This window comes from Chroicocephalus ridibundus, chromosome Z, assembly GCF_963924245.1.
Source record: "Chroicocephalus ridibundus chromosome Z, bChrRid1.1, whole genome shotgun sequence".
NCBI classification, from domain to species: Eukaryota; Metazoa; Chordata; class Aves; order Charadriiformes; family Laridae; genus Chroicocephalus; species Chroicocephalus ridibundus.
Window position 1 is genome coordinate 75,669,915 of NC_086316.1, and position 27,856 is coordinate 75,697,770.

Here is a 27,856-nt window from a genome sequence, read left to right on the forward strand (position 1 = left end):
GGATTTGGCTACAGGAATTTAGCGCCTTGATCCCACAGGGTAGCACCCAGTATGAACTCAAAGATGATTCTTTCTCTAGTTCTCAGGAACAAAAGAGGCTGTTCTACTGCTCACTGAACAACAAACTATTTAATATTGTTTCCTTCACGTTATTCAAACATGACTATATGCATTATTTATTCCTTCACAGCCAGGCCATACCATTACATGCAGTTACATCACCACTACATGCAGTGAGCTAAGGAGTGCTCTTTGCACTCATCACCATATTACTCAAGTAATTCAAGTATTAATTGCTGTTTTCATAGCATACCTGTGAAGTGAAAAAGTACCCATTACAATTGAAGAATGAGGGCAGGTGAAGACCTTCTCTCTTTGGACAGCCATCTCAAGGTAACAAAACCCTGAATTTTTCAGAGTACTTACGTTTGGTGCATATCAAACACTATGAAGTCTGGCTTCCAGCTACTTCACTTACTGCTCTGATACCTCATTTCCAGAATCTTAAATCAAATAACCAGAAATCAATTCATGGATCACCAGGAGAGGCAATGGGAAAAACCCTTTTCAAAAGCCACAATGGCTTGTCCAGCATCAGAAAACAGAGCGGCAGAGGAATAACAACTAATAACCACATGGAATAATGCCCAGCTACCTCTGCCAACAGACTACTTCCTCTGCCAGCACTTACTTCCTCATCTGCTACAGGTGCACCAACTTTCAAAAAGCAGGAAAATAATGTTTTTTACTACCCTACCTTTGTCTTTATGCCTACTGGCTTAAATAATATGCTTTTCTCTGTAGGCAGGAATAATTTCGTATATTTATATTCCCTGCAGAAGGCTGCAGTTGATTAATGGACAAAAATACCCCATAAATACTTGTTATGAACCGCATATAAGCCTCTGTCAGCCTCTGAGGACACTGTTAGCGTAGGCACTGAACAAGAAAAAAGGGGCACTGCCACATCGTAGCTCTGACAAAGCTGACTCCAGCAATCACACACATATTAATAAGCCCAGACATAGCTTTCACACTTCCAGTAAAGGCATTGGACAAGCTTGACAAATGGTCCTGAATTAACTGGGTCTAGAAACCCAGTCAGTCTGCTCCCCTGATTCGGAGGGACAGGGAGGAAATTTAATGCAAAAAATGAAAATGACTGGATTTCGAAAGCCTCTGCAAGGGAATGAAGATTGGGGTACAAACCGGGCTTTGATTAGATACCTGACCTAAATCAACTGAGAGGCCAATTAGCCCCTTTGGTAAGTCTGTGACAGGAGGGACAAGCACAGTTTGACCAAAACACATGCAAACACCATGCAGGGATGGTGGGGGGATCATTCCAGTACCTGCCACCTCTGCTCTGTGCTCTCAGGTCACAGAAGCCTCTCCACCTTCCCTGAAACTGGAGAGAAGTGGATGTAAAGACAGGATGAAAAAGGGATGATTCTAGCAGCTGTACACAGTTGTATATTAACTAGCTATTACTACTGCAAGCTAAAAATAGAGTGACTTAATTAGGATGAGTAACACGTAACTATGTCACACAAGTATGAAGGAGAGTTGTACTTGCTGCAAATGAAGTTCCTTAAATTAGGCATGACAAAATTCAGAGTGAATACAACAGCCAATCTACAGATATTTGTGTAGACAAAACTGGATCCTTCAAGTACCCATTATATGTAATATCACAAAAAACACATGCATTTCAATCTGCTGCACTACCGTGATACATTGAATAAAACCAGATTTAAATAAATTGCAATAAATTTAGCATTCTCAGTTTCTCAATAACAGTTTATCAAAAATGTGTGTGTTATCTTAAAATACAAGGTGAATATTGACTCATTAACAAAAAAAAACAGATGGAAACATGGTTAAAATAAACTTATCTTTTACATTACGCAATCTCTATTTGTATTTCATATATTCTTGTATGTAACAACCTAAAGTAATGATGAAAGTGAGGCTAAATAGATAAATCAGTTCAAGGCTAAATCAAAATCCCCTTCTAGATGGATAGCTCTATTATCTCCTTTTTTGTACACACCACTGGTTTTGTCTTGATATTCTCTGTTGCTTTTCAAGCTCTCCTAGAAAATAATTTTCCAGTGTTAGCTTGTAAAAACTTTTAATGAGTATAGGTTCAATTGCAATTTACTGTCCAAATAAGCAACTGAAATCCCATGAGGAATCTTAAAAAAATCTCATTTAAGAATAAACCTGTTTACAAACTACATCATATTTTCTGAAACCGTTTCCACTTGAACATTTGTCAGAAAACAAAATTATATCTATGACAGGTTCATTACCAGGCATGAGTCACTAATAACTACTGTTCTTCAAGAAACCCCTCACACAGCCTAGCATCCTTAATATCTACTGTGCAACTGCGTGGAAAAGCCACCATCCAAGAGGGGCTGCAGTATGATTTTCATAATTTCGCTTCAGTGACAGCATCTACGTAGCAAACACCTCTCCCACGCACCGCTGGTTGTGCTCCGAAGCCCACAGGGTCCTGCAATGTGGCGCAGCTCGGCAGCAAAGGCAGGCAGGTGGGCAGTGTGAACACGGGGACGCCACGCTACGAAAAATAGTTACAGAGGCTGTGGTTCCACGGACACTTCTCACAGCCCACTGAGAGGCTTCCTGGATGATGAAGTCCCATTCTTTGCTCCCACAGGCGACTGTCATATAATAGCTTTCATAAACAGACACATTTTTAGATTAATTAGAAACAGAAAGGGCAAAGAAACCCATTTGGAAGCTGTTCACTAACAATTAGGAAAATCACTTTCTGATTCTAGCCTGGGTTTGTTCATAACCAGCTTATACCCTTCTGTTCTTGTGCTAACATTAACCTTTAACTTAAATAGCTGTAAACTTGCCAATATTTACTCCCCTGCTCTATTAGTACATGGCAGCAACATCCGCTCTCAACTTCCCGTCTGCTAAGCTGAGCCATACTTGTTTGGTCTCATCTCACACACCCTCAGCACCTCCCCTCCCCAGACTGCCCCAGTGTGCCCTTTCCCACTTCTATAACCTATTCTCTGATTTTTGCAATAGCCCCCGCCTTCTCCAAACCATTTGCTGGTTGTCTACATGGCATATTAGAAATATTACAGAAATACAGGCAGATGAAACCTACTGCCCACCTGGTCTGTCACAGCACAGCAGAGTATAAAGATCCAATGCATGAGTGACTTAAACAAGATCCTCCTGTTTTTAAGAGGATGCTACCATGGGCCAGAGAGTGGCACAGCTGCTCACCTGGAACCCCATCATCCTACAAGCCTGAAGGCACAAGCTACTCCGTACAGGAAGAGACTCGCTGCCTACGGCACGCCAGTAAATTAGCACTCAGGCTTACCACAGCCCTTCCAGCATCTGGTACCTGTGTGCTTGAGCAACAGATGAAAATCTCAAGCTGAACAGATGAAACAAATCTGATTAAAATCTTTGTGATTTCACCCCAGCTTTATGCCTAAATTATCTTTAGTTTTATAGCACACAAAGGATGAAGCTGCCAATGCATTCAAGAAACTCTCCCTGTAGAAGAGATACCTGATACCTTGATGTTCTCAAGCACCTTTCAGCAAAGGATGCGCGTTACAAACGCAGCTCACAGACTGCCAGGAAAGGCTGCAGGCATTTCCTTATGGATTCAAAAGGCAAGGAGAGGAAGAACTGGTCCCACCTTCACCAAGAACAGGTTTCAGGTGAAACCAAAGGGGAACCACCAAAAAGCCCTTTTTGAAAGTGCCAGTGATTAACCATCACAGCAATGGAAATGAATACACAGCTTGATTCAGGCTCAACTGATCAGCCCTCCACAATGTCACAGCATTGTTCAGACTCTAAATATGAGACGGTAGACAACTTGCTGGGGCCATGATATGGCTTAAGAATCCTGTTTGGTTGACAAGAAAGGAATCTTGGATACAAAGAAAGTTCTCGTATCACCCGGCGAGAACTACTTCCTAATGGACAGCATTCATTTGCTGTACCATAAGATCTTCAAGTGACATGAATTCAATAAAGCATTGACATTAAAATGTACAGAAAATTAAAATGCTACTTTATTTTACATATTACATAGCATCAGCCAGAACTGGAGTCCTGCTGTCTTCGAGCATTACATTAAGCATTATTAACAGCATTTTGACTTCCAAATGCCACTTTTACAATGGGTGAAAAAAAAAGCAATCATCTTACTTAAATCCAGATGCACAGTACTAGAAGATTCCAGTTACAACCCTTACACAATGCTAAAATTAGCTCAGAAGCATACAAGGCAACCCTGCCGTACATCTAAGCAAGTTGTGTAACCATGCAGCTTGGAAAACAAGAAACAAGTGAAAGAAAAATGACACTAAAAGACAAAATTGTCATGTACCAAACCCTTTTTTCTGACCTACTGCCTTCTTCTATAAAGTTATGATGTTATTCAAAGCATTTGCTAACATTGCACGAATAGTTAACGCTTCACTTGTGATGCTCTCAGCCAGTGCTGGTTAGCTCATCTTTTCCCCAAGTCTTGTGCTTTGTAAGCCGAAGCCCACTGCTATCTCTCTGGTGCAGCATTTCTTGTACAGATTGCTTCAGTAATACACAACACTGGGAAATATCCCCTCCTCCCACGCAGAGCCTTAAAATAAGAGCGTGAAGTCTGGCTCTCCCAACAGCCAATGCTATTTTTAAGGGCTGCGTATGTGGCAGGTAGGAGTCCCCCACCCACCTCTCCCATTGCACCCCTATTCCGAGCAGGAGGAACTGACTTACTCCAATGCTAGATGAGTCTCTCTTGGTTTCTACAGATAAGCACCATGCGGGAGTGCCATGTTGAGGTGGTCAGGACACCACTGTTTTCTGTGCCCCGCTCCACATCGGATACAAGCCTCTGTCAACAGAGCACACTGCTGTAATTTTTTCTGCCATTACATCCCCAAAACAAGGTGCAAAAAGGACAGTTTTGCATAAGATGGCAACGGTTGCCTCAGCTCCAACACCTTCAATATTATTCTACAGCCTTTCATATGTACTATTTAAAGGACTTGGTCCACCCTCCAAACAGACTTGGGTTCCAGTTTTCCTGAAAGCTTCAGACAACTGCTGCGGGAGGTCCTGGGAAAAGACAAGCCTTGCTCAACAAAGTATTTGGAAAAGTTTTGGTACAAATGCATATGGAAGCTGGGCAGCATCTGACAGGGGAAAAGAGCTTACTGTAGTTCATCCTGGTTCAGAGGTACTCTGTGCACATACATAGTTCCTTCAGCATGCAACACGCAAGGCACTTCTGGAGTTAACAGATACGGAACTTGCTGTGACCAGATTGCTTAAGAGAAACAATACCAGAGACAAAAAGGCAGCAATTCTGTGTATGTAGTCTAATTGGGAACCCAGGAGCTGTACAAGACATAAGGTCATCTATCCACATTGCCAGCCCACTGCTGCCACCCACATCTTGCTCTCTGATCAGCAGAGGTACAACTTCCATGGAGAGGAAGAAGTTGTATAAGACGCCTTTTCCTTCAGAAAACACCAGCTTGCAGAATCAAAACTTGTTTTCCAGGAACATAATGAATGTGAACAGGAATATTTCTCAGGTCTAAAATGTCCAAACAGGGAAGGGAGCACAGGGAACAGTCATTTCCTGGGCGAGTGTTACAGCTTAACAGTCAACGCACTTTTCTAAAACATGGGAAACCTAGGTTAAAATCCCAATATTGTGCAGTTTAAATGAGGAACTAGAGTCCTGTTTCCCCCTTAGTCTAGGTATATTCTAGATTAAGCTGCTGGCTGTTCCACAGAGGGGTCGCTCATCTATCATATCCCAGCCAATCTCAAAAAGTCAAAACCAGAAAGTCTAACAGCTCACCCACCCCCAAAAAACCCACACTTCACAAAAGCAGCATCCCCTTTCTATCCAGCTTCAGTCCTGAAGTCAAACACTCACACATGAAGAGTTTCAAGTAAAAAAAAAAAAAAAAAAGGAAAAAAAAAAAGGAGGAAAAAAAATAAGAGCTATAATGGCAGACTATTCACATGCATCCAAACACTGCCATAATGACCTCACAAGTCAGAGAACAGAAGCATACAGGTCAGCCAAACTGGATTATTTGAACTCAATGTGCAGTGCTGGTACAAAGTAAGAGGTGCACCTGATTGTGGAATGTCCCGTGTTTGTAAACTATATCCCGGATGTTGCACAAACATCTTCCCTTTCTTTTTAAGGAAATCAATGGAATAAACCTCAGAAGAAAAGTAAATTACACTTGGATTCTCATTCAAATGCTTTGTAAGAATTTTGACGTATAGATGTGTAGAGTTTACAATACAAAACTATAGAAGTAAAGCTATAGCCCTGAATACTACTACAGATCAGGAAGAGAAATAACACGTCATGATTCTTTGCCTATCCACTCTGCAAACTCCTGCTACAACTAAGAAAACTTGGGTTTGTTCTAACCAGCAACAGGATGGTATGGAGGAACTTTGCTGTCACTGAGGGGGACAGATGTCCCATGTGCCAGGGAATACAGACCATCAACACCAAAACTGTTTTTAGCAGAGGTGAACAGAAGTTGAGCGTCAGTTCACTGATACGTTCAGAGAAGCTTGCAGAAAATCCTGTTAGCAATCGAACAGGCTCCTAGCTGCTGTGGTCATTATAAAAAGCATTTCTGACCAGTATGTTGCTCCACAAGAGAGCATTTCTCTTAATTTTAGCATAACTACTCTAAAAAGGGCAAGCTTGTTGATTTTTCCCGCTGGAGATAATGTTATCAAAAAGCTATTCTAAAATCATAACAGCAGCTAATGAAGGCATAACACTATTTTCTTGTGTGTACATACAAATAATTATCTCTTTGCTGTAACATAACCGTTAACATTTATGGCAAAGCAGGTTAAAATAAGGTAGTAGGTCTCAGAGAATCTCAATAAGGATAAATAAACATGCATTTTATTCCAAACAGATATGACTATGCAGATATCTTATTTAAGACTCTCAGAGATGAAAGAAGATTTTCTTCCTCCGAGTACAGCATGTCAGCCAAACCTTTCCTCACAGAGAGGCTACCAGAAGACACAACAGACACAGGTCGTTTGAGCACCGGTGAAGGCTTTGGGGAGTGCCACAAGACTTGCCAGTCTGCAAACTCAGATGCAAGACAGGGAAGGAAGATTATAGCACGGGGAGACAGCAGAACACCTCCACTACTTTTGTATTTAAATCCTTTTTAAATAATTGTTGTTGTGCAATCCATAAGGGGCCTGAAAGCCACATAGGCATTTTATAGACAAGGTATGCAGAAAGCACTTGACTGACATTGCGAGCACAGACAGCTGACAACAGACAGTCTGCACTACAGCTGGCAGCGACCCTCGGATCACGTCTTCCCTACACAGACCAGATCTGCTCTCTGGTGTAGGAGCAGTGAATTCATGAGCACAAGGGTGTTCTACAGATCCCCATCAACCCTGGTCCTTGGGACATTTGATCAGCAATGTTGGTAATTTGGTGGATGTTAAAGATAACCTTCATAAATACAACAGGTAAGAATAAGGAAGACATTTAACTGGAGATGCCGTTTTTCTGTGTGAAGAGAAGTTTCTAGTAACTCTGTTAGAGTCACAATGCTTCAGTCTGCTTCTTTGCCACTGCGTGGGAGGCTTTGAAAATGCAGAGCTTACTCATCTTCACGGGACTGATAAAAAGACACCTAGGCAACAAAGCTTAAGGGAAATAAAATGCCCAAAGTAAACTATTGCATGAACAGCACAGTTCATGAGAGGTGGAAAGGGACAGTTACTAATCTTTTGGCGACTGGCTCAAAGCAGCCGTGTCCTCCAATAGCCATCTAGGCTGGTGCACAGTACATGGTTTTAATGATCAGAGGGCCTGGATTCACATGTGGGCTGTGAGGGCAGGCAGGTAGGTAACTTACAATTAAACTAGCAACCAAAACTGGCACCAGTTAGTGCCTTGCTGGTCTCCTCACTAACAGTGGAACAGTGGAAGTCCAGAAGGACTCTTCAGGGCACCCCACAGCTACATAAGATGACAATAGTGGTGGTTTGCACCAACATCTTGCTTTCCCAAAATAAAAATAGGGCCTCACGCTCCAAAATCACCAATACAACACGCTCCCGGCACCAGGGCTTTTAAAAGTGAGACCCTGATGGTTCTTAAGTACTTGCAGGCGCTTGATCAGAAGTGCTGACTGTGAAACTATGAGGCATGGGAAAATAAGACTGTGGATATAATTTGGTACCTGTAACACTAAACGAGAACAGTCATTTAGTCCCCCCGGTGCAGGTACTTACATTCCAGAAAAACCATGTCATGAACTATATCCGCCACCTCAGTATGTGATCTAGTTACATAGCAGTCAAAAAGAACAGACTATTGACATTTAACAGGGAAAGACAAAGATTACAATCAAAATAACTGGTATAAAATGGATATAGAAGAAGAAAAAGAGAGGAAACACTGCTCCAATGACTTTGCATTTGAAATGAAAACAAGTAAATTGATGTATTTAATCTCCTGACATAAGAGGAAAATTATGCATAAGACATTTTCCCCCATAAACAAATTCAATATAAGTGGATAAAATCCCAGACCCCACACCCTCTCATAATATTTAAATATACTTGAGAGGCAATTTGATGATTTGATTGAATTTTTGCTTTTCTCCAGTCCATCAATTCTTCTATGGCATTCAAAACTCAGATTCAAATTTGTTTAAGTTTAAAAGTCGCACAGATGTGTCCCTAGCTGAAGGCTATGTCAGTTAAGGAGGGCTGCAAGTTGAAGATGCAATAGCTATGTGTCCATTCTTCTTCTGGAAAAGAAGCTCCCACGGAGGGACTGCAGCAAACAAGCTATCAATTAATCCTTCTTTGTAGACAAAGTTCTAAGTGTGAAGGTGACAATTATTGAGTCATTTCTCTCAGGGATGAAAATCCTAGTTTGATTCTGGCATAATTAAGTTTCCTCTTCACAAACACAGAAAGGGAACAAGGAAAACAGCAGAAGTGAAGAAAAAACTATGCATACTACCACAAACTTTTTTTAACATGCACAGTTACAAATTTCTTTGCCATCTTGTAACTGTCAAGTCTTAATTAAAATACTACATTTCTCTGACTCATGGTGCTGTAGGATGCATGTATGTTATTCATATGAATATTAATCCCTTCCCAGGTAGGAGGCAGAATTGCTCAGGGGATTTATTATCACATCACATATGGAAACTTCTCGGGTGTCTTTTTTTTTTTTCTTTCTTTTCTTTCTTTTACATTTCAGCCAGATCATTAGCAATTAAGAGTCATAAGAACCATCTTGGTAGTCTATGTGAGAGGAATCCAGTAGTTCATATCAGTGAGCTGGAGCTCCATGCGTATTAATGAAATGATAGTGCACATGGGGGAAGGGGAACATGGAAAAGACCTGGAGGAATCACTTTGAACATTAAGGACATAAGCAGCTACTCTAAGCGAGGACAGTCCTCTTGAAAGCTTCTAAGTAATGACAGAAGATGGGAAGGGTGATCAGAGAAATGAGACATGACCTTTTCTAACTACCAACAGAATCACCTGGTTAGACTACCATCACAGGGACCTTTAATCCTGATACTTATCTAGATAATTTGTATTTGTATCACCAACTTTCAAACAACATCTAGGAATGAGCCGATGACACACAAGGTGCGGAGAGCAACTAGCATAGATGCTCTTCTAGATTTGAGCAAAAATACAGAGATAAATGAGGATGAAAACACATCCAAGAAAACTCTGACAGTCTTCCTGATACCTTGGAAGGAAAGGAATTAGACAAGCTAGAAAAACACTATGCAATTCAAGAACACAAGCTAATAAAAACTCAGAAAATAAGTAGCTAGAGCTCATGAGAAACAGGCTTAAAGGACCAGGAGTTCAGGAAGCTGTTAACAGTCAATGAAACAGCATTAACAGATAAAAATCTCAAGCTATCCCAGTGAAGAGGAAAGAAAGGACACACAAAAAGAAACCTGTCAAAAAAAAAATAATCACAAGCTCTTCAGAGAACTTGAACCTCAAACTCCAAATATCATCTTATTGAAGTTTTTAAGGGCAAGCATTATTGCACAGGAAAGAAATCAAGAGGCCAAAACACAAATTTAAACACCTAGCAGTCAACACACAATATGACAAAAAAAGCATAGCTCCTACTCATAGAAAGACAAAACTATCATCACGTGGTCTTAAGAAAGCTGGAACATTTGATGTCTTAATTGCTTGAGGTCTTCACTGACAGAGACAACTGCAGTCAGGCAGCTGACAGAATTATTTTTTTTTTTAAAAAGGGAAAAGTAGTTTATAAATTTATAAAAAAACCAGGTTGCAGTAAAGGAAAACAAATTTGAAAGAAACAGATAAGGTAGTTATCTCTAAGACAGATGGTCCTGACAAATCTTCATCCTCAGGTGCCAGGTTGCAGTGCTGACAATCACAAAGCACTAAGAACTTTAAAAACAGGCAATGCACTTGAAGTTTTGAACAGGGCAAAGCAGGCATTTATGCTTAAAAAATAGGAAGAGGAGGACTTGGATAATTATGAAAGCGCTAACTTGACTTTTTTCCCCCAGCCCTGGGAAGACTGGAACAAATAATCAAATTATTTGCAAATCTTCCAGAACATAAAAAGGAGAGAAATAACAGCGAGTTTTATCAAGAGAAGAACTGTATCAAATGCATTTAACTTCCTTCTATGACGAGGTATATTAGTCTTAGGGGTAGGAGAAGAACAGTAGAAATTTTCTGTCCTGAGGTCTGGATGAGCTGCTTAAATTGATGCAAACACACTGGAAAAAATTATACTTGGGGTAGCCAACCTCAAAGAATGTATCAAATGGTGTCCCTGAGGCAGCTCTGGTAGCACACAGCCTGGCAGCTTGGGTACTACACAACTTTTTCACACACAAACTTGAAGGATTTATAGGCATAACAGATTACGAAGAGACACACAGCCAATGTGCTCAACGAATGAAAAAAAAAAAAAACAACTCTATAAGAACAAGTGCAAAGCCGTATCCAGCTGTAATCCAACAGAAATATAGGCTAGAACAACTAACAAAGCCCTTCTTCAGAAGGAACCTCAGCCCTGGGAAGGATAAGAGGCTAACTATACATCAGTGTTAGTCTGCGATAAAAAGGCACTATCACAGGGGGATACCTGATATCTTGGGATATCAGGATCACAGCCTGGAGAACAAAGTCTTCGTTGCTCTGTAGTGCACATGAACAGGCTCTCTGCTGGGTTTCTACATTCAGCTTTGGACACCACACTTCAGGAAAAACAACAAAAGGAGAGAAAAAGAAAAAAAAAGAGACAGGCTGATTAAAGAGTGCCTAAAAAAAAGAACTGACACGAAAAGGCTGAAAGAAAATGGGTCATTTAGTGAATGTGAGAAGAGCAAGGGGGGCTTCATCCTCTCTTTGCAGTAGCCCTTCACTATTGCAGAGAGGAAGGGAATCCATTCTGCTCCTTTACCACTTGTGCTAATCATAAGAAATGGATTTATACAGCACCAGAGAGATCTAGAGCAGAGGTTAGGAAAAGCTGTTAGACAGTAAAGACAGCTAATACCTGGAGCAGGCTGCTGGAAAACTCCATCTCTTACTTTTTTTGTTTTAAGGAAATTTTGAATCATTAATTGTTAGGAGAGGTCAAGGCAAAGCAAATAATGACATTTTTCTATCATAACTAAAATAGTGTTTCTGTAACAGCGATCTCAAAGCATGCCTGCCTTCCAATTCAGCAGAAACACGAAAATTGATGGTGAACCACCTCATGGACCTTCTATTCCCTCAGAAAAAAAAAACACAAAAAGAAAAACAACAAAAAAAACCAGAGAGATACCCGGGGACCCGGGCAGAGGCATCACTTGATCTCTTGTCCATTCTAGTAAGTTTGTGCACTTGTTTTCCACAAGGCACAGAACTAAACTGTTTTGTTTGCATGCTCTACAAAACCACAACAGAAGTTCCTTTCCTTCTTAGATACTAACGGTGTTCTTAAATTTTACTTTCCATGTCATGCTGACAGTTTTGATGCAAATCCCTCCTGTTTGGAAGTGAAGCAACACAGTAATTGTTAGATGGGAGAGAATTTACAATCCAGATAAGGCAAGGGAAAACCTGTTTCTGCTATGGCACTTCAGATGCCTCTCAGGAGGCAAAAAAAAAAAAAAAAAAATTGTTTTCCTAGAAATTTGCAACAAAACCAGAAGAGAAAGAAAAGTCCTGCTACTTATAGATAGATACTGTAAAATAATTTTTATATAAAAACAAAACAAGAGAGCTCTAGAAAAAAAACAGTATTTCTAAATGAAATATATTAACTTTGCACTGTGGGTAATAAGCAATAGTTTATCATCTATAGAATATGAGCACCATATGTTATCTTTCCGTGGGCATACAGATGGATGAAAGTATAAGACTTTTTTTTTTTTTTTTTTTACAAAAAAACAACAACTTTTTGTGTCTTAATCGGTGTTTTCTAAAACAAGAGTGTTTATGCTGCTGAAGAAAATGTCACAACCTTTTCCTTTTGACTTCCCAAATGAAGATTATTTATTTTTAAATCTTACTTTCATGAGATGGAAATACCAAGAATTATTATACACCCACTTTCAATTAGTATATATAAAAATATTTGATGTGAAGTTTCCCAAGGAACATTTTCACACGACAAATAATACAGATAACTCCTACTAAGCTAACAAGCTATCCTTAAGTTGCCTTGAGAAAAAGTCTTAAATTCAAACAGTTTAACACAAACCATTTAGTCCCAGGCACCGTGATTACTATTTACAAATTCAGAGATAATTTCTCTGCTTCTGCATCTATGAGTATCTATGATACTCATAGAATCGCTGAGGTTGGAAGGGACCTTTAAGATCATCAGGTCCAACCATTAACCTACCCTGACAAAAACCACTTCTAAACCATGTCCCTAAGTACCACATCTACCCTTTTTTTTAAACACCTCCAGGGATGGTGAATCCACCACCTCCCTGGGCAGCCTATTCCAATATTTAATAACCCTTTCAGTGAAAAAATGTTTCCTAATATCCAATCTAAACCTCCTCCGACATAACTTGAACCTGTTTCCTCTTGTCCTAGTTCCGCACAATGATGATCAAAATATTTGATAGAATTAGATAGCTCTAAAACCATCACATGTTGCAGTCCTATACAACACATTTCATTAAATTTTTGTCTGCAAAACATCAAGACTGTAAAAGGTGTCTTACAAGGAAGAAGAAATGAAACCTTCAGACACAGATCTAAAACCCAGATAGCACAGAGAAGGAGCAAAGCAATACTCCATCCTACCTCTTGAAGCTGCAGTCGAACTTTGCTAATGGCTCTAATCCAATGGGCTCTTGCTGGAGGAAAGGGTGGTGGCTCGTTGTCACCATGGTAGCTTAAATGCAAGAAAGAGAAAATCACTATATGAAAACCACTCATCTGTAGCATTAAAGATTCAACACTACACAGTGCAATCACAGCTTCAGCTCTTGAAGCTGAAGTAACCAACAGGCTCCGGTGAACACAGCCCTGCACATGCTCTGGGAAGTGAAAGGCTAAAGCAGAGGTTTCCTTATACGCAGGAACCGTCTTGGAAACTGATGAGCTGAAAAAGATACAAGCTAGGATACAATCCAGCCCCAGGAGCAAGATGATGTTGGTCAGAACATCAGGAAAGCAGCCCAAGATACCTGATGAAGCCTGTTCAACATGTTGGCATCATAACTGCACACACAAAGGCCGATGGAAGATTTTCCATCCCCGTGCCTCTTGCAGGTCACTTCACTGCCTCCTCCTACTCACCACTACTGCTAGAAATTTACAGCCCCTCTTCAGTGGAAACACTGGAAACTGGGCTCAGCGGTGCTTTTCACCATTCATCGCACCTTTCTCACTCCCCCCTTTCCTTTCCACACGTTTTCAAGAGGGCATGTTCATCTGGCAGCAATGCTCCACCTCAGTGCCCCACAGCACATTTTACACTCCCTAACCTCATGACATTGGGCCTTTGGTTTGCATTCCTTCTTTTATATGTTGCTGAGGTGTAAATCTCTGAAACAAACATCTTCCCCTGTCCGTAAAACACCTCACACTGCTGATAGTATAAAAAAAAAAAAAAACCAAACCATATCTGGGAAAAACACAAATCCATGCTACACATCTAGCTCAGGTGCAACTCTAAGGATCAATGTTCAGAACTCAGTCCCATGCATACTTCCTGAAGAGAGGAGGGCACCATCAGATAGTGGAGAGGAAGGGAGCCAGTGATGCAGAAGTATTCAAGATAGATGCCTAAATTAGCCTGAAATAGACTATGTGAATAACCTTCCCTGTGAACAAATATAGGCCAGCCATTCTGGGACAAGACTCCTGCTGCTCTGTAAGGAGAAGAGGAAAGTGACTCAGAGTTTATAAACAGTTTAACACTTTTTCTAGTCTTGCTTTCCTTTTTTCATCTTTAGTAAGGGTTGCCTACACATGAACTGCTGTGGTTAATTCTCTCATATAAGCATAGCGACACCAGCTGTACCCTTCAATGGGTACAGACAGGCAGACATCTTTCCACGGACCTAACTGAACCAGAAGAAAACAATCACTCATTCTGATGAAAGAATAACCATACCTACAATAGGGGCTGCAATGACTTGATTACCTCAAGGAAAAAAAGTCACTCCCAAAGTTAAGTAATGAAATTTGAAATTCCCGTAAAAATCTGTACAAATCCCAGTGCATTATTCCCCCAAACTTAGCTGAAATACTTTTGAAGACTGTTTTCAATACTGCTGACAGCTTGGAAAGCCCAAATGCAAGGACAAGAAAAGCTGCCGCAGTGAGTCAGAGCAACATGTCTATTCATATTGTAATTCTACAACCTACAACTACATAAACACTAACTCTAGTTGTGGTAGCCTACTACACAAGAAAGGAACTAGTGCAGCTCTAACCATGACTACATGAAGTTCTTGGTTGCTTGCACATAAGCTTGATCACACATGGGCAATGGAAGCAGCCATCTTTGGGCCAGACTACATTCATCAACCAGAAACAGAAAATACAGCAAATGAGCTTCAAGGCACTAACAGGTGTTCCTCTTTACATACAGAGCAAACATAGTTTAAGCTTAGCCAACGTCTCATAAATAACTGGTCCTGCACATAAAGATGTTTCACAGATCAGCAACATCAAAGTCAGTTGCTAGAGAAGGCTGCGAGAACAATGTACATAATTTGCCCCAGGAAACAGCAAAGAGAGAAATCCTCTTTGAATTAGTTGAAAAGAACTCAGTAATAGTTTCACCTACCTCACTTGGGCTCCTGCATCAATATCGTTGGGCTTCTCAAGTTCCAGAGGTAACTTAACTGCAGAATGGTCTGCATGTCTCTCCTCTGTTTCACAGACCTTCTCCTCCTCTCCTTTGCCACAAGGCTCCTCTTGCTCCCTGAGCCACGCCTGACCATCCTTCTGGTAGCTGCCCAGACTGTGGCAGGAATGATTCGACTCTCTTTCCTGGTGATCATCTTCTTGCTCAGAGCCATGGGCACTTTCATGGGAATGGTCCAGCTCACTTAGGTGAGAGCTCCCCTGGCTGACATTACAAGAGGAGCCATATCTACTACTGCCAGCAGGACTATAAGAAAATAAGAAAGTCCATCAGAAAAAAAACAGTGGCTTGGAGAAACGCAAAGCAATCTGCACATGTAACAAACTGAACACTAAATATTACTGAAAAGACATATTATGAAGTCACATTTAACTATTACGTTCCCTGAACTAGATCTAGACTTCTGAAGCTCAAAACTTTGGTAGGCAGTAGAAATACTTCAAACACAGCCTACCAGTATATAGACCATATATGTCAATAGTCTTTCTTGCATCGACTACTTCTTCACCTTAGATCAGCTAGAAACTGCCAGTGAAGATATTCTAATAACCAGACAGGAATAAGAATGGAAACATAGCAATTCAGAGTGGAAGTGTTTCTGTCTTCTGCAGTTTTACCACAGCTAAGGTCTTTACCATGACTATTTAAAGCAGACTATTATTAAGAAGTACAGTAACTTAAAGTTAACTTTATTTTCATATATATTATACATTTATGATAAAATACATTGCACTCAAGATTAAGGTTGTCAAGACCATCAATTTAAAACCTTTTACAAAAATAGAGCAATTGTTCACAGGGAAGAGATATGTCTCACTCCAGTAGAGCTTTTTCAGGAATTTAATTTATATAAAAAACCCAGTGCCACGGGGATTCAAGACACCACTTCCAGGACTGAATTCCTAGAATCCTTACACAAAATACAGTGGATGAATATTTCTCATGCAGTCAGGAAAACTACAGCCAAGGATTAAGCAGCACTAATGTTTTTCTCACTTGCACACTTTGCAGAATTTGAAGCCAGATAGGAAGTTTTGGAAGTGCAGCGCTGCAGCTGTATGGTCAGAGGCACAAGTTTCACTTACATCATGCAGACATGTAAGTTCAGTGAGTCTCTGTTTTGATTTTTGAGGGCAATTGTAATTTCACATATGCACCTGACTGAATACAGACTCATTAAATAGTGATACCTTCCTTTAGTGGCTTTTCTAACTGCATGAAATAACCTTTGCACAGTAGGAAAAGCAAGCATTAGAATACCTTCACTGCTATCTCTGAAAATGTTTTTAAATCCTCAATAATGTGAAATGAACCTAATTAGTTCTATAATACATCAGCAGTATGTTAAATTTCTCTCTAAAATTAAAAGCCTTTACCCTGCATTTTGAAAACAAAATGTTCTTTCGATCCAATGCATTCTACCTAGTGTTACCTTTTTTTTAGCAAATAGAACATAATTAGCACTAAACAAGAAAGCAAAGTGAATTGTATGCAGCAGAATTAACACACAAAGAGTATAACTTCTGAAAGGCTAATGAAATTAGCACTAAAGCATCTCATTCAGTGGGACACAGTATAAGCATGTGGAAAATACAATTACACTTACAGAAAAAAGAATGGGAAAAGGTGAGGAAATGGTCTAAGGGCTTGTACGTAACTAGTGACTGCAGTTCGCCACATCCTCTGTGACAGCTATCAGTAACGCTATGAACAGTTTACGACAAATAGGGAGTGGGACTGAGTTACAAACATCGGACACCAAGGCCAATATCTACTGCTGCAGTATGGCATTATAAATGTTCAAAAAACCTGAAACCATTTATTATGCCTCATTTGTAACTAGCCTTTTCTCATTCAGCTGTTCCACACTATTCAGATCTGCAGCCTGTGCGCTGGGATGAAGCACTGCTCCATTAGGAGCAGAATCAAGCTGGGTTTCTTTCAGTTCAGGCTCATCCGGTGCATGCTCTTCTGCCCCATCTTCTTTCTGCAGTTCACCTGAAATCACATTCTGCTGATCCTCTGACTCTCTATCAAACTTCTCTCCCAGCTCTTTGTTGGATGTATCATCAACAGTGCTTGCACTAGATGGTTCTTCAGGAGGTTCATTGTCTACAGTGTCAGGCTTCTTTGAAGACAAGTTTACTTCTATATTTGCATCAGTCAGTTGATCTGAGACTGCAGATTTTGAGTTTTCATCTGAACTGACTGTTCCTAACACCTTGTCATCTGGTTTTGACAAAGCCTGTGGTGGTATATGTGGTTCCCTTTTGGCAGAGGTCTCCCTGTTGTCTTTTTGCCAGGGAAAAGAGAAATCTAGCTTTTTCCCAAATACTGCTCCTTGGGCACTCTCTGGCTTACTCACCTTTTCTTCACTACCTCCTTCAAACAGAGTGGAAGAAAGTTTCTTAAAGCTGGACATGAGGCCCTGATCTGCCCCCGCTTTAGTAGCAGAAGGTGGCTGCTGAGAGAATAATGACCCAAATGGCTTTCCACTATCAGCAGATGACATAAAGCTGAATTTTGGCAAACTGGGCATGTTTGGTATTTCAAAGACTGGTTTACTGCTGTTTGCATCTGGAGGAACGTTATTAGGTTTACCCTGTTTCTTCAAGTCAGATTTGGAAGCAATCCCTTCTGCAGGCACCTCATCAATTGCTGAAGGTTTCTCCTGTTCAGCAGTTTGCTGTTCTACCTCACTTGTCTTCTCTTCATTCAGCTGGTGCAGATGAACACTGGGCTCATCAGCTGGAGCTGCAGGCTCTGTACTGTAACTACTGACCATGTCATGCTGATCAATACCAGCATTGGCCTGATCCCCTGTAACAGCAGGCTCTGATTCAAGTTTAGCACTCTCGTCCAAACGGGAAATATTTGTGTCTGCTGCGTTAGTTGGGGCTTCCACTTCCAGTTCAAGCCCATCAGAAGAGCCAGTCTGAAGGATATCAATGGCTGCATTGTCTGTAGAAGCAGTTTGTTCCTCTGTTACGTGTGAAGACTCCACATCTAGTTGGCATGTATTTACATCACTCTGGTCAGTGGCCTCAGCCTGCACTGCATCAGCTGCATTACCAAAATCAGACTGGCATGGCTTAGTGTCTACTGTCTCAGAGGGCTGCACATCATGATCCAACTGCAGAACCTCAAGGGACTGATTTTCACTAGAGACTGCTGTTTCTGGAGTGATCCTCAAAGGTTCCTCTTTACAGGTTTCCAAGTTCCTATTTTCCTCAGTTTCTGTTTTCACAGGAGACTCTTTTGTGGAGTTCTCTTCTGCTGAAACAGGTAATACATCCTCCTTTAGAGAGCTCGAGACATCCCTTCTAGTCTCTCTATCCACAGCTGTATTTTCTGTCTCCCTAGAAGCTTTTGCTGGAACAGACACAGTGACATCTTTCACACCACTGCTTTGAGGTTTAGGGGTGGGTTTTGGAGGCATCTCTTTTGGAGATTCTTTTGGACCTTTGAAGATGCCAAAGAGATCATTTGTGAAAGCTGGTGCTGGGCCACTTGGGAGGGATGAGAAACCAAAGAAAGAGGAGCTTTTCTTCTGTGCAGTAGGAGGTGCGGAAGCTTGAGGTTGGGAAAAGAAACCAGATAATGTTTTAGGCGGTTTCATTTTTGTCATGAAACTTGAAAACATTTCAACTGAAGAATCCAGTACCGATTTATCACTCTCAGATTCCTTTGGTTTGTTTTGCAAATTAGATGTCTCTGGCATTTTAGAAGGAGGGTGTAGCTCTTGTGACTGTTGTAACCTGTCACTAAGAGCTTGTTTGGGTAATTTATGTTCTGGCAACTCATGCTGGACACATACTTCTTCAGAGACCATTTCTTTTTTTACGTCACTCATAATATTTAAGTCATTTAGACTCTGGGAATCCATTTTATCCATGCTATAATCTTTCTTTTCAGAAGCTTGTTCTTTTGAAGAGTAAGGCTCCTCTTTATCAATAGGAAATGTAGAACTGTCCATTTTCCCTGTGCTATCCAAGGCATCTTCTTCTGCCTCTAGGGAAACAGCCTGTTGGCCCTGAGAACCCTCCTGCACACTGGGAGTCTGAAGGCAAGGACCAGAAGCAGCCGAATCAGTTACTGCAGCATCATCAGTCTGTGGAAGCTTCCCTAAATTACTCTCTTCAGCTACCTCAGCAACACTTTCTACGTGTTCCACTGCCAGCATTTCTGATTTATTTTCTGGGATCGTGAGGTTATTAGACATCTTTTTGCCAGTCACTGCTGCAATAATATCATCAACTTCTTTTTTATTGTCTGCATCTTGTTGCCTGGCAGAACTGCTGATTTTAACGCCAGAGTCAGTGGAAGTATTTTGCATCACGTATGGCTTAGAGTTCACTGGTTTAGCTGGTTTTGTATTATTCTCCTGTCCTGGAGCAGTTTGTGGCTTTTCATCCAAAAAGGATGTCAAGTTGAAGAAGCTAAAGCTAGTACTTCTTTGAGGTATGCTCTTCTCAGCAGGTGGACTGCTAGAGAAGAAGGAGGGCAGACGAAACAGCCCCTCTGTTTCTTGCTGCTTCCCACTAGCAGGAGCAGTAGCAGGTGCTGAAGGCTTTGGTTCGTCTGATCCAGTGAAGAAGGAGAATATACTCCTACTGGCTGGCTGTGCTGGCTGTGATTTCGAAGAAGTGATATCAGAAAAGCTGAATGGCAAACTGAAACCTGACTCTTTAGGCGTCTGATCTGGCTTTGGTTTTGCCTGATTAACTGTGCCTCCTAAACGATTTCCTCCTTGTTGCTTTGGTGTAACTATGGGTACGCTGCTTTGCTGCCCAGCTGACTGACTAAATTGGCTTGTTTTGGGACCTACCCCCATTGGCTTCTGTGAGGCGTTTCCAGGAGGCACTTTTTTACTCTCAGGAGACTCCTCCTCCGCTTTTCTGCTTTGTTGTTCCATTTGCAGCCCAGAGCTAGGAGAAACCTGCCTGTCCATGCCTTCTGTTCTCACCCCTTCCTTAGGGGTGGAGGACAGACATGGCATACTGGCACTCTGAAGACCCCCAGACTTCTCAGTTTGTTGTCTCGACTCAGACACCATTCTGCTATTAGTTTTTGACAGAGTAGTAGTACTTGAGGATGGTTGAGAAGACACAGACTCCACTTTGAAGAGATCTCCAAGGGATCCAAATAATGATGAGATGCTGGAGGCTTCCTTCTGCTCTGGCTGTATCACTTTTTCTGGTTTATCACTTTGACTTTTTTGGAAATCTGGTGATGGCTGTGGTGCTTTGCTTACTTGCGTTTTAAAGAAATCAAAAAATCCAGAAGCTTGGGTTTTGTTGGCAGTTGAGCTTGCAGGAGAATCTTCTCCGAGACTGAACAATTTCAGAGCACTTTTAAATAATGTCTCCTCAGGCTCAGTGGCTGGGTGGCTCTGATTTGTCTGTGACTGACTAGGTTCATTAATATTTGCATGCCTTTCAAGATGCTTGGAAGCTGGTGTTGTTTTAACAGGTCTTTGTTCTCGCATGGGCCTGCCATCTGGAGCAGTTTGGCTCAATTGAGAAGGAGATTTTGTTAATCCTGGTTTTTTAACACGGATGTTTTCATTCTGATTTAATTCTGGCTTTTCATTTCTAGCAGCCTCCAACTGAAGTTCTGATGAAGTATTTCTTCTCGATTCTGATGTAACAGGAAGCTTTTGCTCTGCTTGCGCCTCATCTAATTTTCTATTTGGTGCAAGTGATACAACATCGCTTCTGCTTTCAGATGATTTTAAGTGGGTGTCTGTTCTCTTCAAGGCAGAATCTTCTGATGGCTCAGGGTCAGGACCTGAAGACTTTCCAATTAGTCCACCCAAAGCAGAAAATAAAGAGGTAACTTTGTTCACTGGTGTTTTCTTATCTTCCTCAGTCTTTTTTGCTTCTGTTACTCTTTCAGTAGATGACACAGTTTCTTCAGTTTTAGGGGTAGATTGAAACAGATGGAAACCAAAGAATCCTGATGACCCACTCCCAGTAGTTGTCACGGGGACACCCTTATCTCCTTCTTTGGTGTGGACTTCCTTACTCAGCGATTTATTGAAAGCAGCTCTGGAATGTGTTCTGAGATCAAGGGTTACCGGAGACTCCTCTGAATAATTCAGTGTTTCCTTCTCAGGTCTAAAATCTACTTTGAGTTTTTGAAGCTTATAACCTGAGAAGTCTAATGGCTGCTCTCTCTGATAATAAATAGACTCTTCAAACATTTGTGAAAAAGTCTCCAGATTCATGTTCATTAGCTGATCGCTCCTCTGCAAAGCTACTGACAAATCCAGGGGTTTATTTGTTGTATAATCATCTAAAGACTCTTCTTCAGCAAACCAAAACAGCTCATCTTCACTGCCAAGAGGGACTTTAAAACCACAAACTGCAATTGTGTTGTCCTCTAGCACAGCTCTTGGAATGGAATCCATTTGAAAATTATAATCATAGCAGTCCGGGTAGGAATATGTTTCAGGAGCACACACATAGACATATTGTCCAGTGGGATCAGTGAGCAGCGAATACACATACTGGCTGTCACTGTACATGTAGTATCCACAATCACCATCTTCTGATGGCCACCATATACCCTGCTCAAGCATCATTAGCCACTCCTGATACTCCTGGCTATAGGATGAGTACATAAAGCCCTCATCCATACTTAAAGTGTCTTGGTCAATTAGAGTCCACATAGTTCCATCACAGCCAGAGGAATAGCTTAAATCCATGGGCAACTCTTCTAATGAGTAACTGCCATCTCTTTCAAATGGTGGAAAGTTATAACTTTCATTGAGAGAATTAGCAGTCCACGCATCATTTTCTTCTGAACAAACATCTTGAAACATTAACTGGTCAAATGAGTCATATGACATCACACTTAAATCTAAACTCTGTCCATCAAAGTTGGCATTAGTCTGCCAATCCATCACATTTGCATTTCCATCCTTTTTACAGAGATTCACCACCATATCATTTTCAGGCCAGTCCAAGAACTGAGGGGGCAGAACAGAGTTCTGGTTTAACATGTAGTAAACTGGTACTGCTATTTCATGAGCATCAGCTAGTTCCCCCACTTCATATTCCCATTCAAAGCTAGAATGGCTTCTTGTTTCCTGATAAGCTGAGTACTTCTCCGTAAGGTTATAGCTTTCATTAGTCAAATTGAGAAATTCATTTGATCCTTTGTTAAAAACGGTTGGAAAAGCTCTAGATTCTGCATTCTGATGAGGGATATGCCTACTATTTACAGGCTTTCCAGATAAGTCCTGTACCTTGTCTTGAAGATTTAGAGCATCAGGGAACACAGGATGCCCACAGTGGGGAACATGGGGCTCAGCTGTTTTATTTACTCTTGCACTGGACAGGTGGTCAGTAGTTTTGGAAGATTCCATCGTTTTCACATTATCCAGTTTCTCCTTTGGCTTGGGCAGGAGATTTTTTAAGAAGCTAGGAGCTTCCTGCTTTTCTCCTGTGCTTTTTTGAGTGTCAGAAGCCATTTCTGAGTTGCTGGGTTTTGTCTCTGAGCTAGAATCCTCACCTCTATCAAAAAGTTTCATGAAGCCCGGGGAATTTGCTTTCACCTTCTCTTGCTTACATTCAGACAAGTTTTCACTTGAAGCAAACTTAAATAACCCAGAAAATAATCCAGGAGAAGTGCTTTTCTGGCCATCACTCTTGCTTTTAGCAGTCAAGTCTTGATTATTTGCTGTGCTTTCATTGGAAGAAATGTGGAGAAAGCCAGAAAGAAAACCCGGTGTGTGCTTCTTCTGTGTATCACCTGCACTTGCAGCTTCTGACTCTCTGGCTGAAGAGGTGGATTCAACTGAGCTGTTATTTAAGTCTGGTGCATTTAGTCCTTCCCTCATCAATCCTCCTTTTACATTTCTAGATACTTCCCGAGTACTCTCAGTTCTCTGATTCTCTCCTGCAGCCTTAGAGGTAGCAGAGGCACTCTCCTGGTGCATTCTTCTATTTACTTGGGCACTAGATAGGTTTTCTTTATTCATGTTTTTTGTTTGTTCAAATTCCTCCTTATGGTCTGATAAATTTGGAACAGAGCTAGACTTTAATGAAACGGTATTTTCAGATTTACTGTTTCTGTCTTCACGTAAAGAAATGCCACTAGAGCTCTGATGACTTCTTTGGTCCTGTGAGGGTGCTAGACTTTCTGCAGAAGAAAATTTAAATAATGAAGGAATAAAGCCCCCTTTCTCATTCTTATGTTCCTGCTTTTCTGAAAAACCCAAGCCACTGAAAAAAGGAAGTTTCCCAGTGAAAGGAAATGAGTGTTCTTCATTTGATGAACTGTTTTGTCTTATATCCTCCTCAGACTTATGGCCTTTAAAATGCCCAGATGTACTTTCTTTCTGCCCTTGTTCGGCAGAAGGAAGCAACAGTTGACTGAAAGACTTTTTGAGTGGACTGAAAAAGCTTTCAGATGCTGTACCCTGATCTTGAGGCTGTGAATTAAGTTCCACATTACCTCTGTTTTCCTTGTTTCCCAGTCCATGACCTGTAGTATGTTGATTCCCTAAGCGATTTGCAGGAGGCTGCTCCCTGGCAGTGGGCGCACCTTCTTTCACAGTGGCATCTGGCTGGTTTGTAACATGATGCAAATCTGGCTGCTTCTGTGGCACATCCTGTTGCTTGGGAGCCAACAGACCATCGAAATTGGCTTTCAGACTGAAGGAACTGACTGAATTTGTGAGCCTGCCAAAGATTGAAGACACGGAAGTGCTATTTGCGTTTACCTCTGCCTCGCTTCTAGTCTCACTCATCCGTATCTCCGGATTAATGCTGCTGGTCCTGGCTGCTGTCTGTCCAGATGGTCTCTCACTTCTGTTTGCCTCATCATCTTTCACAGCATGGCTGTCCTCCTTGGTGTGCTCCACTTTTACGACTTCTTGTTTTGGCACTTCCTTATCTGAGAAGATCTTTAAAGGATTAAACATGCCTAGAACAGAATTCATAACTGAATGTTGGTTCTGCTGGTTGCCAGCAGTAGTTCCTTGTGATTGCTGGAGATGATGTGGTGTGGAAGCCTTACTGTCCATCTCAGTGGTTTCTGGCTTGTTGGAGTTTATGTTCTGGGCTCTTTTATCACCACTCACCTGGGATGGTAGCAAAGAGTGAATGGAGAACTTGGTGTCACCTTTATTATCTGCCGTCACTCCAGAAGGTGAACTCTCACTTTTGGACTTACTAGAAAATACATTTGATATTCCACTTTCTGATGAGTTTCTGGTTTCTGTCTTCTCTGGAGTGGAGGAAACAAGCTTTTCAACAGAGGCTGTGAGCTGCTTTGTACTTGACCCCACCTTTTCAGTGAAAGAGCTGAACAGGGAATTCACTGTATTCTTCACACCTGACAAGTCAGTGAGAGATTCAGATTTGCCCTTGGTACTCTCCTCTCCAGCAGGATGTTTGGGCTCTTCAGACTTCCTGCCTTCTAATGAATTATCAGCATTATCCTGCTTCAGTGACACGCTTTCAACATTTTTTCTCGTCTCTGGCAATGTACCAAATTTGCTGATTTCTTCCTCCTTTTCAGCCAAGTATTCTGAAACTGATTCTACCAGACACTGAAGTTCATCCATCGTGTCTATGTACTCCTCGCTGGGTTCTTCAACAGGAGACAGTGTTAGGTCCTGCACAGGATGACCATGTTTGCTCCCTTTAGTCTTGTTTTTTTTATCACGGCTAGCTTTTAACTGGGAGCCAAAGTTTGCAGGGTAATTACCAGTGAAGTTTCTCAAATGGCTGATGTCAGAATCACACCATGTTTGTGAAAGCGCAGCCAGTTCCTCCATTTCATCATCTGAAACGGGCGAGTACTGGAACTCATCAGAAGCACTGCTGTCAAATTCCTCAAGGATATCCACAGGCACAAAAGTGTTATCTGGCATCCCTATGAGTTTCATGTCTTCACTGTTACTCAGGTGAAGTGAGCCCTCATGGTTCACTCCCTGCTTGTTGGGCAACTTGCCACTTTTCACCATTAAGCCATTTTTGTACGGGCGCAGGATGGGATAAGCAGGCAACTGTTCCTTACTTTCAGAGTTATTGATATATTTTCCAGTTCTATCATATACTGGGAAATCATCGTTAGGTTCAGAACTAGCTGCTACACCATTCAAATAAACTGTTTTCTCCCCAGGAAACTGCAGACCTTCATTACTTTTCAGGCTTATTTGTTCACTCTCTTCAAAATTGTATCGCAGCTTCTTTTTCCTTCTCCTATCTATTGTATCATATTCCTGAGGATACCTAGGGACATCTACAGACCCTGATTCCACACACACATTTTGGCAGCACCTTGATCTTTCACAGTGATTGAAATTTTCTCTTTTTGAGAGAGTTTGCATCTTTTTTGTGTTTGTTTCCTGCCAACTTCTATTTTTATGACTCTTTTCTAGGAATTCCTCTATTAGCAGTTTTCCTAGCTCTTCATAGTTACTCTCCTGTTCCTCTTCTCCATCTTCAGAGTTATATGGAATGATCCTGACTCGTTCATTTCTAGCTAGAGATCCTTGTCTGAGATGAGAAATAAAGAGGGTGGGAGGAAAAGGAAGAGAGGCAGCAAAAAAAATAGGAAGGGGAAAATAACAGTTTTAAAAAGAGCTCTAGAAAGGACAGAAAAAATAGTAATGAAAAAACATGCATTAAATACAGGAAAGCTAAAATCAGAACCATCCAGAGATAACAAACATGAAAACCTGCCAATCTGCCACATTACATTTCAATCAAATAGTCAAAAAAAGCAGCATGGGTTATGATATTCCACCAGTTACAGTAGCACAAAATTTAGAAATGCCTGTTTGAAGTAGAACAGCTTTTAGTGATCAAGCGAGGGCACACAGCCTTGGCTGTACCAGTACTCTGCTGTTACGTTTTTAGGCATGCTGAAAAAAGTCACTTATTACAGTAACAGGACTACTTTGAGATACAGTGCCCACGCACACCATTCCACTATGCTATGCATGCATTTCGGTCACTCTAGGCTGCAGACTTTGTTTTAGCAGTATTCATAAAGCACACAGGCACTTTGTTTCATCCAAGGGTGGCTACCGAGCAGAGACTGCATGCAAAGACTCAGGAGTTGCTGGACTCCAGGGAAGTGGGCACAGGGGACAAAACGCAAACTGTGCGCCAGCAACACGAGGAGTCCCAGCTGCTCCACCACTCCTCTTTGTTGGGAGGGCTCTCACTGCAGCCAATGCCCTCAGGGGGCTCCGACCAACACAAGATTAAGATCCTCGGAGCTGTTACTGGATCAGAAGGCAAAACAAAACATTGGTGATGGATATTAGGCCATCGCAAGCCTTAGATGGTTTTCAGGTTCTGTACTTCCCAGTTACAATGAATCTAAACAGAACCTGCAATGTCCATTGTGGGAGAATGGATTAAAGCAGCTAGTGTTTTGCTATCAAACAATCTGAAGCTTCCTTAGAAACCCAAGTAATTGACCCTTGGAATTTTGGGATTAATTCCTAGCCCTTGATCAGAAGGATTATCTCAATTGTTTAACAACCCGAAGGCTAGTAGCAAGAAAGCTTCTTCCTTATTTAAATCTCACAGGAAGAGTTCTTGCCAGCCTACATAAAAATAAACAGGTAGAAAGTAGATGTGAAAAAAAATCAAAATGCTCATCTGAAAGATGCCCTGCAGCTTTGTCTCACATCATTCATTGTTGAGAACTACATGAGGGCACGCATGTCCTGACCCTGTAAGAGCAGGGTGAGAGAAGGGAAAGTGCAAAGCGCACGTGGATATTGTATGGATACTGCTAATACAAGTCTTCCCCTTGAGAATTGCCTGGGGCACCCCAATATAGGATACTGGTGGGATAGCCCTGAAAGACAAATAGGTCATTGCATTTTCACTACTGCTGGTTTAGTGCTTCATTTCCATCAGTATTAGCTAACTTACGCTAATTGGAAAGATACTCATTACTTTAAATGAGCCCTGTTGTACACAATTTAGAACACTTATTACACTTGCAATCTTAAGCTGGTAATTGAAATAATTTTCCTTAAAAAGAAAATGAAACTTAAAAGACTCCCAGGGCCACCACAGTTACTGGATCAAGCCCTTCCAAATCCCAGCTGAAAGCAATGGGAGCTACATGAATGCCTGAAGAGCCATTAGCTTTAAATGCTGAATCAACAATTGACTAATTCAGGTGTAAAGGAAATTACTTTTTTTTCTAATTGAGCTCCTCCCCCCTGTGTTTCCCCTGCTATGGTACAAAGCACTCCTTTTAGTAGAAATAAAGCAGTGACAAGAAATCCAACACCTGACAGGAGAAGAAGGTGACATTAGCCCAGCATTAAACAACCACAGATCTGAAAGGCAAGACAAGGCAAACAGCAAGTATCAGCCGAAATGTGTCACAAGACCACTTCAC

At 41.3% G+C, this 27,856-nt stretch overlaps 1 protein-coding gene across 1 annotated transcript in view; it reads right to left on the reverse strand.

Annotated features, from left to right (window-relative positions):
- The window catches only part of UNC13B (unc-13 homolog B), a 216,744-nt gene that overhangs the window by 119,768 nt on the left and 69,120 nt on the right, over nucleotides 1–27,856 (reverse strand). The window contains exons 9-10 of the mRNA XM_063319831.1: nucleotides 15,389–15,715; nucleotides 13,393–13,483 (exon numbers count right to left, since the gene is read on the reverse strand). Coding sequence (XP_063175901.1) covers nucleotides 13,393–13,483; nucleotides 15,389–15,715 — 418 coding nt within the window. The remainder of the gene's footprint in view (nucleotides 1–13,392; nucleotides 13,484–15,388; nucleotides 15,716–27,856) is intronic.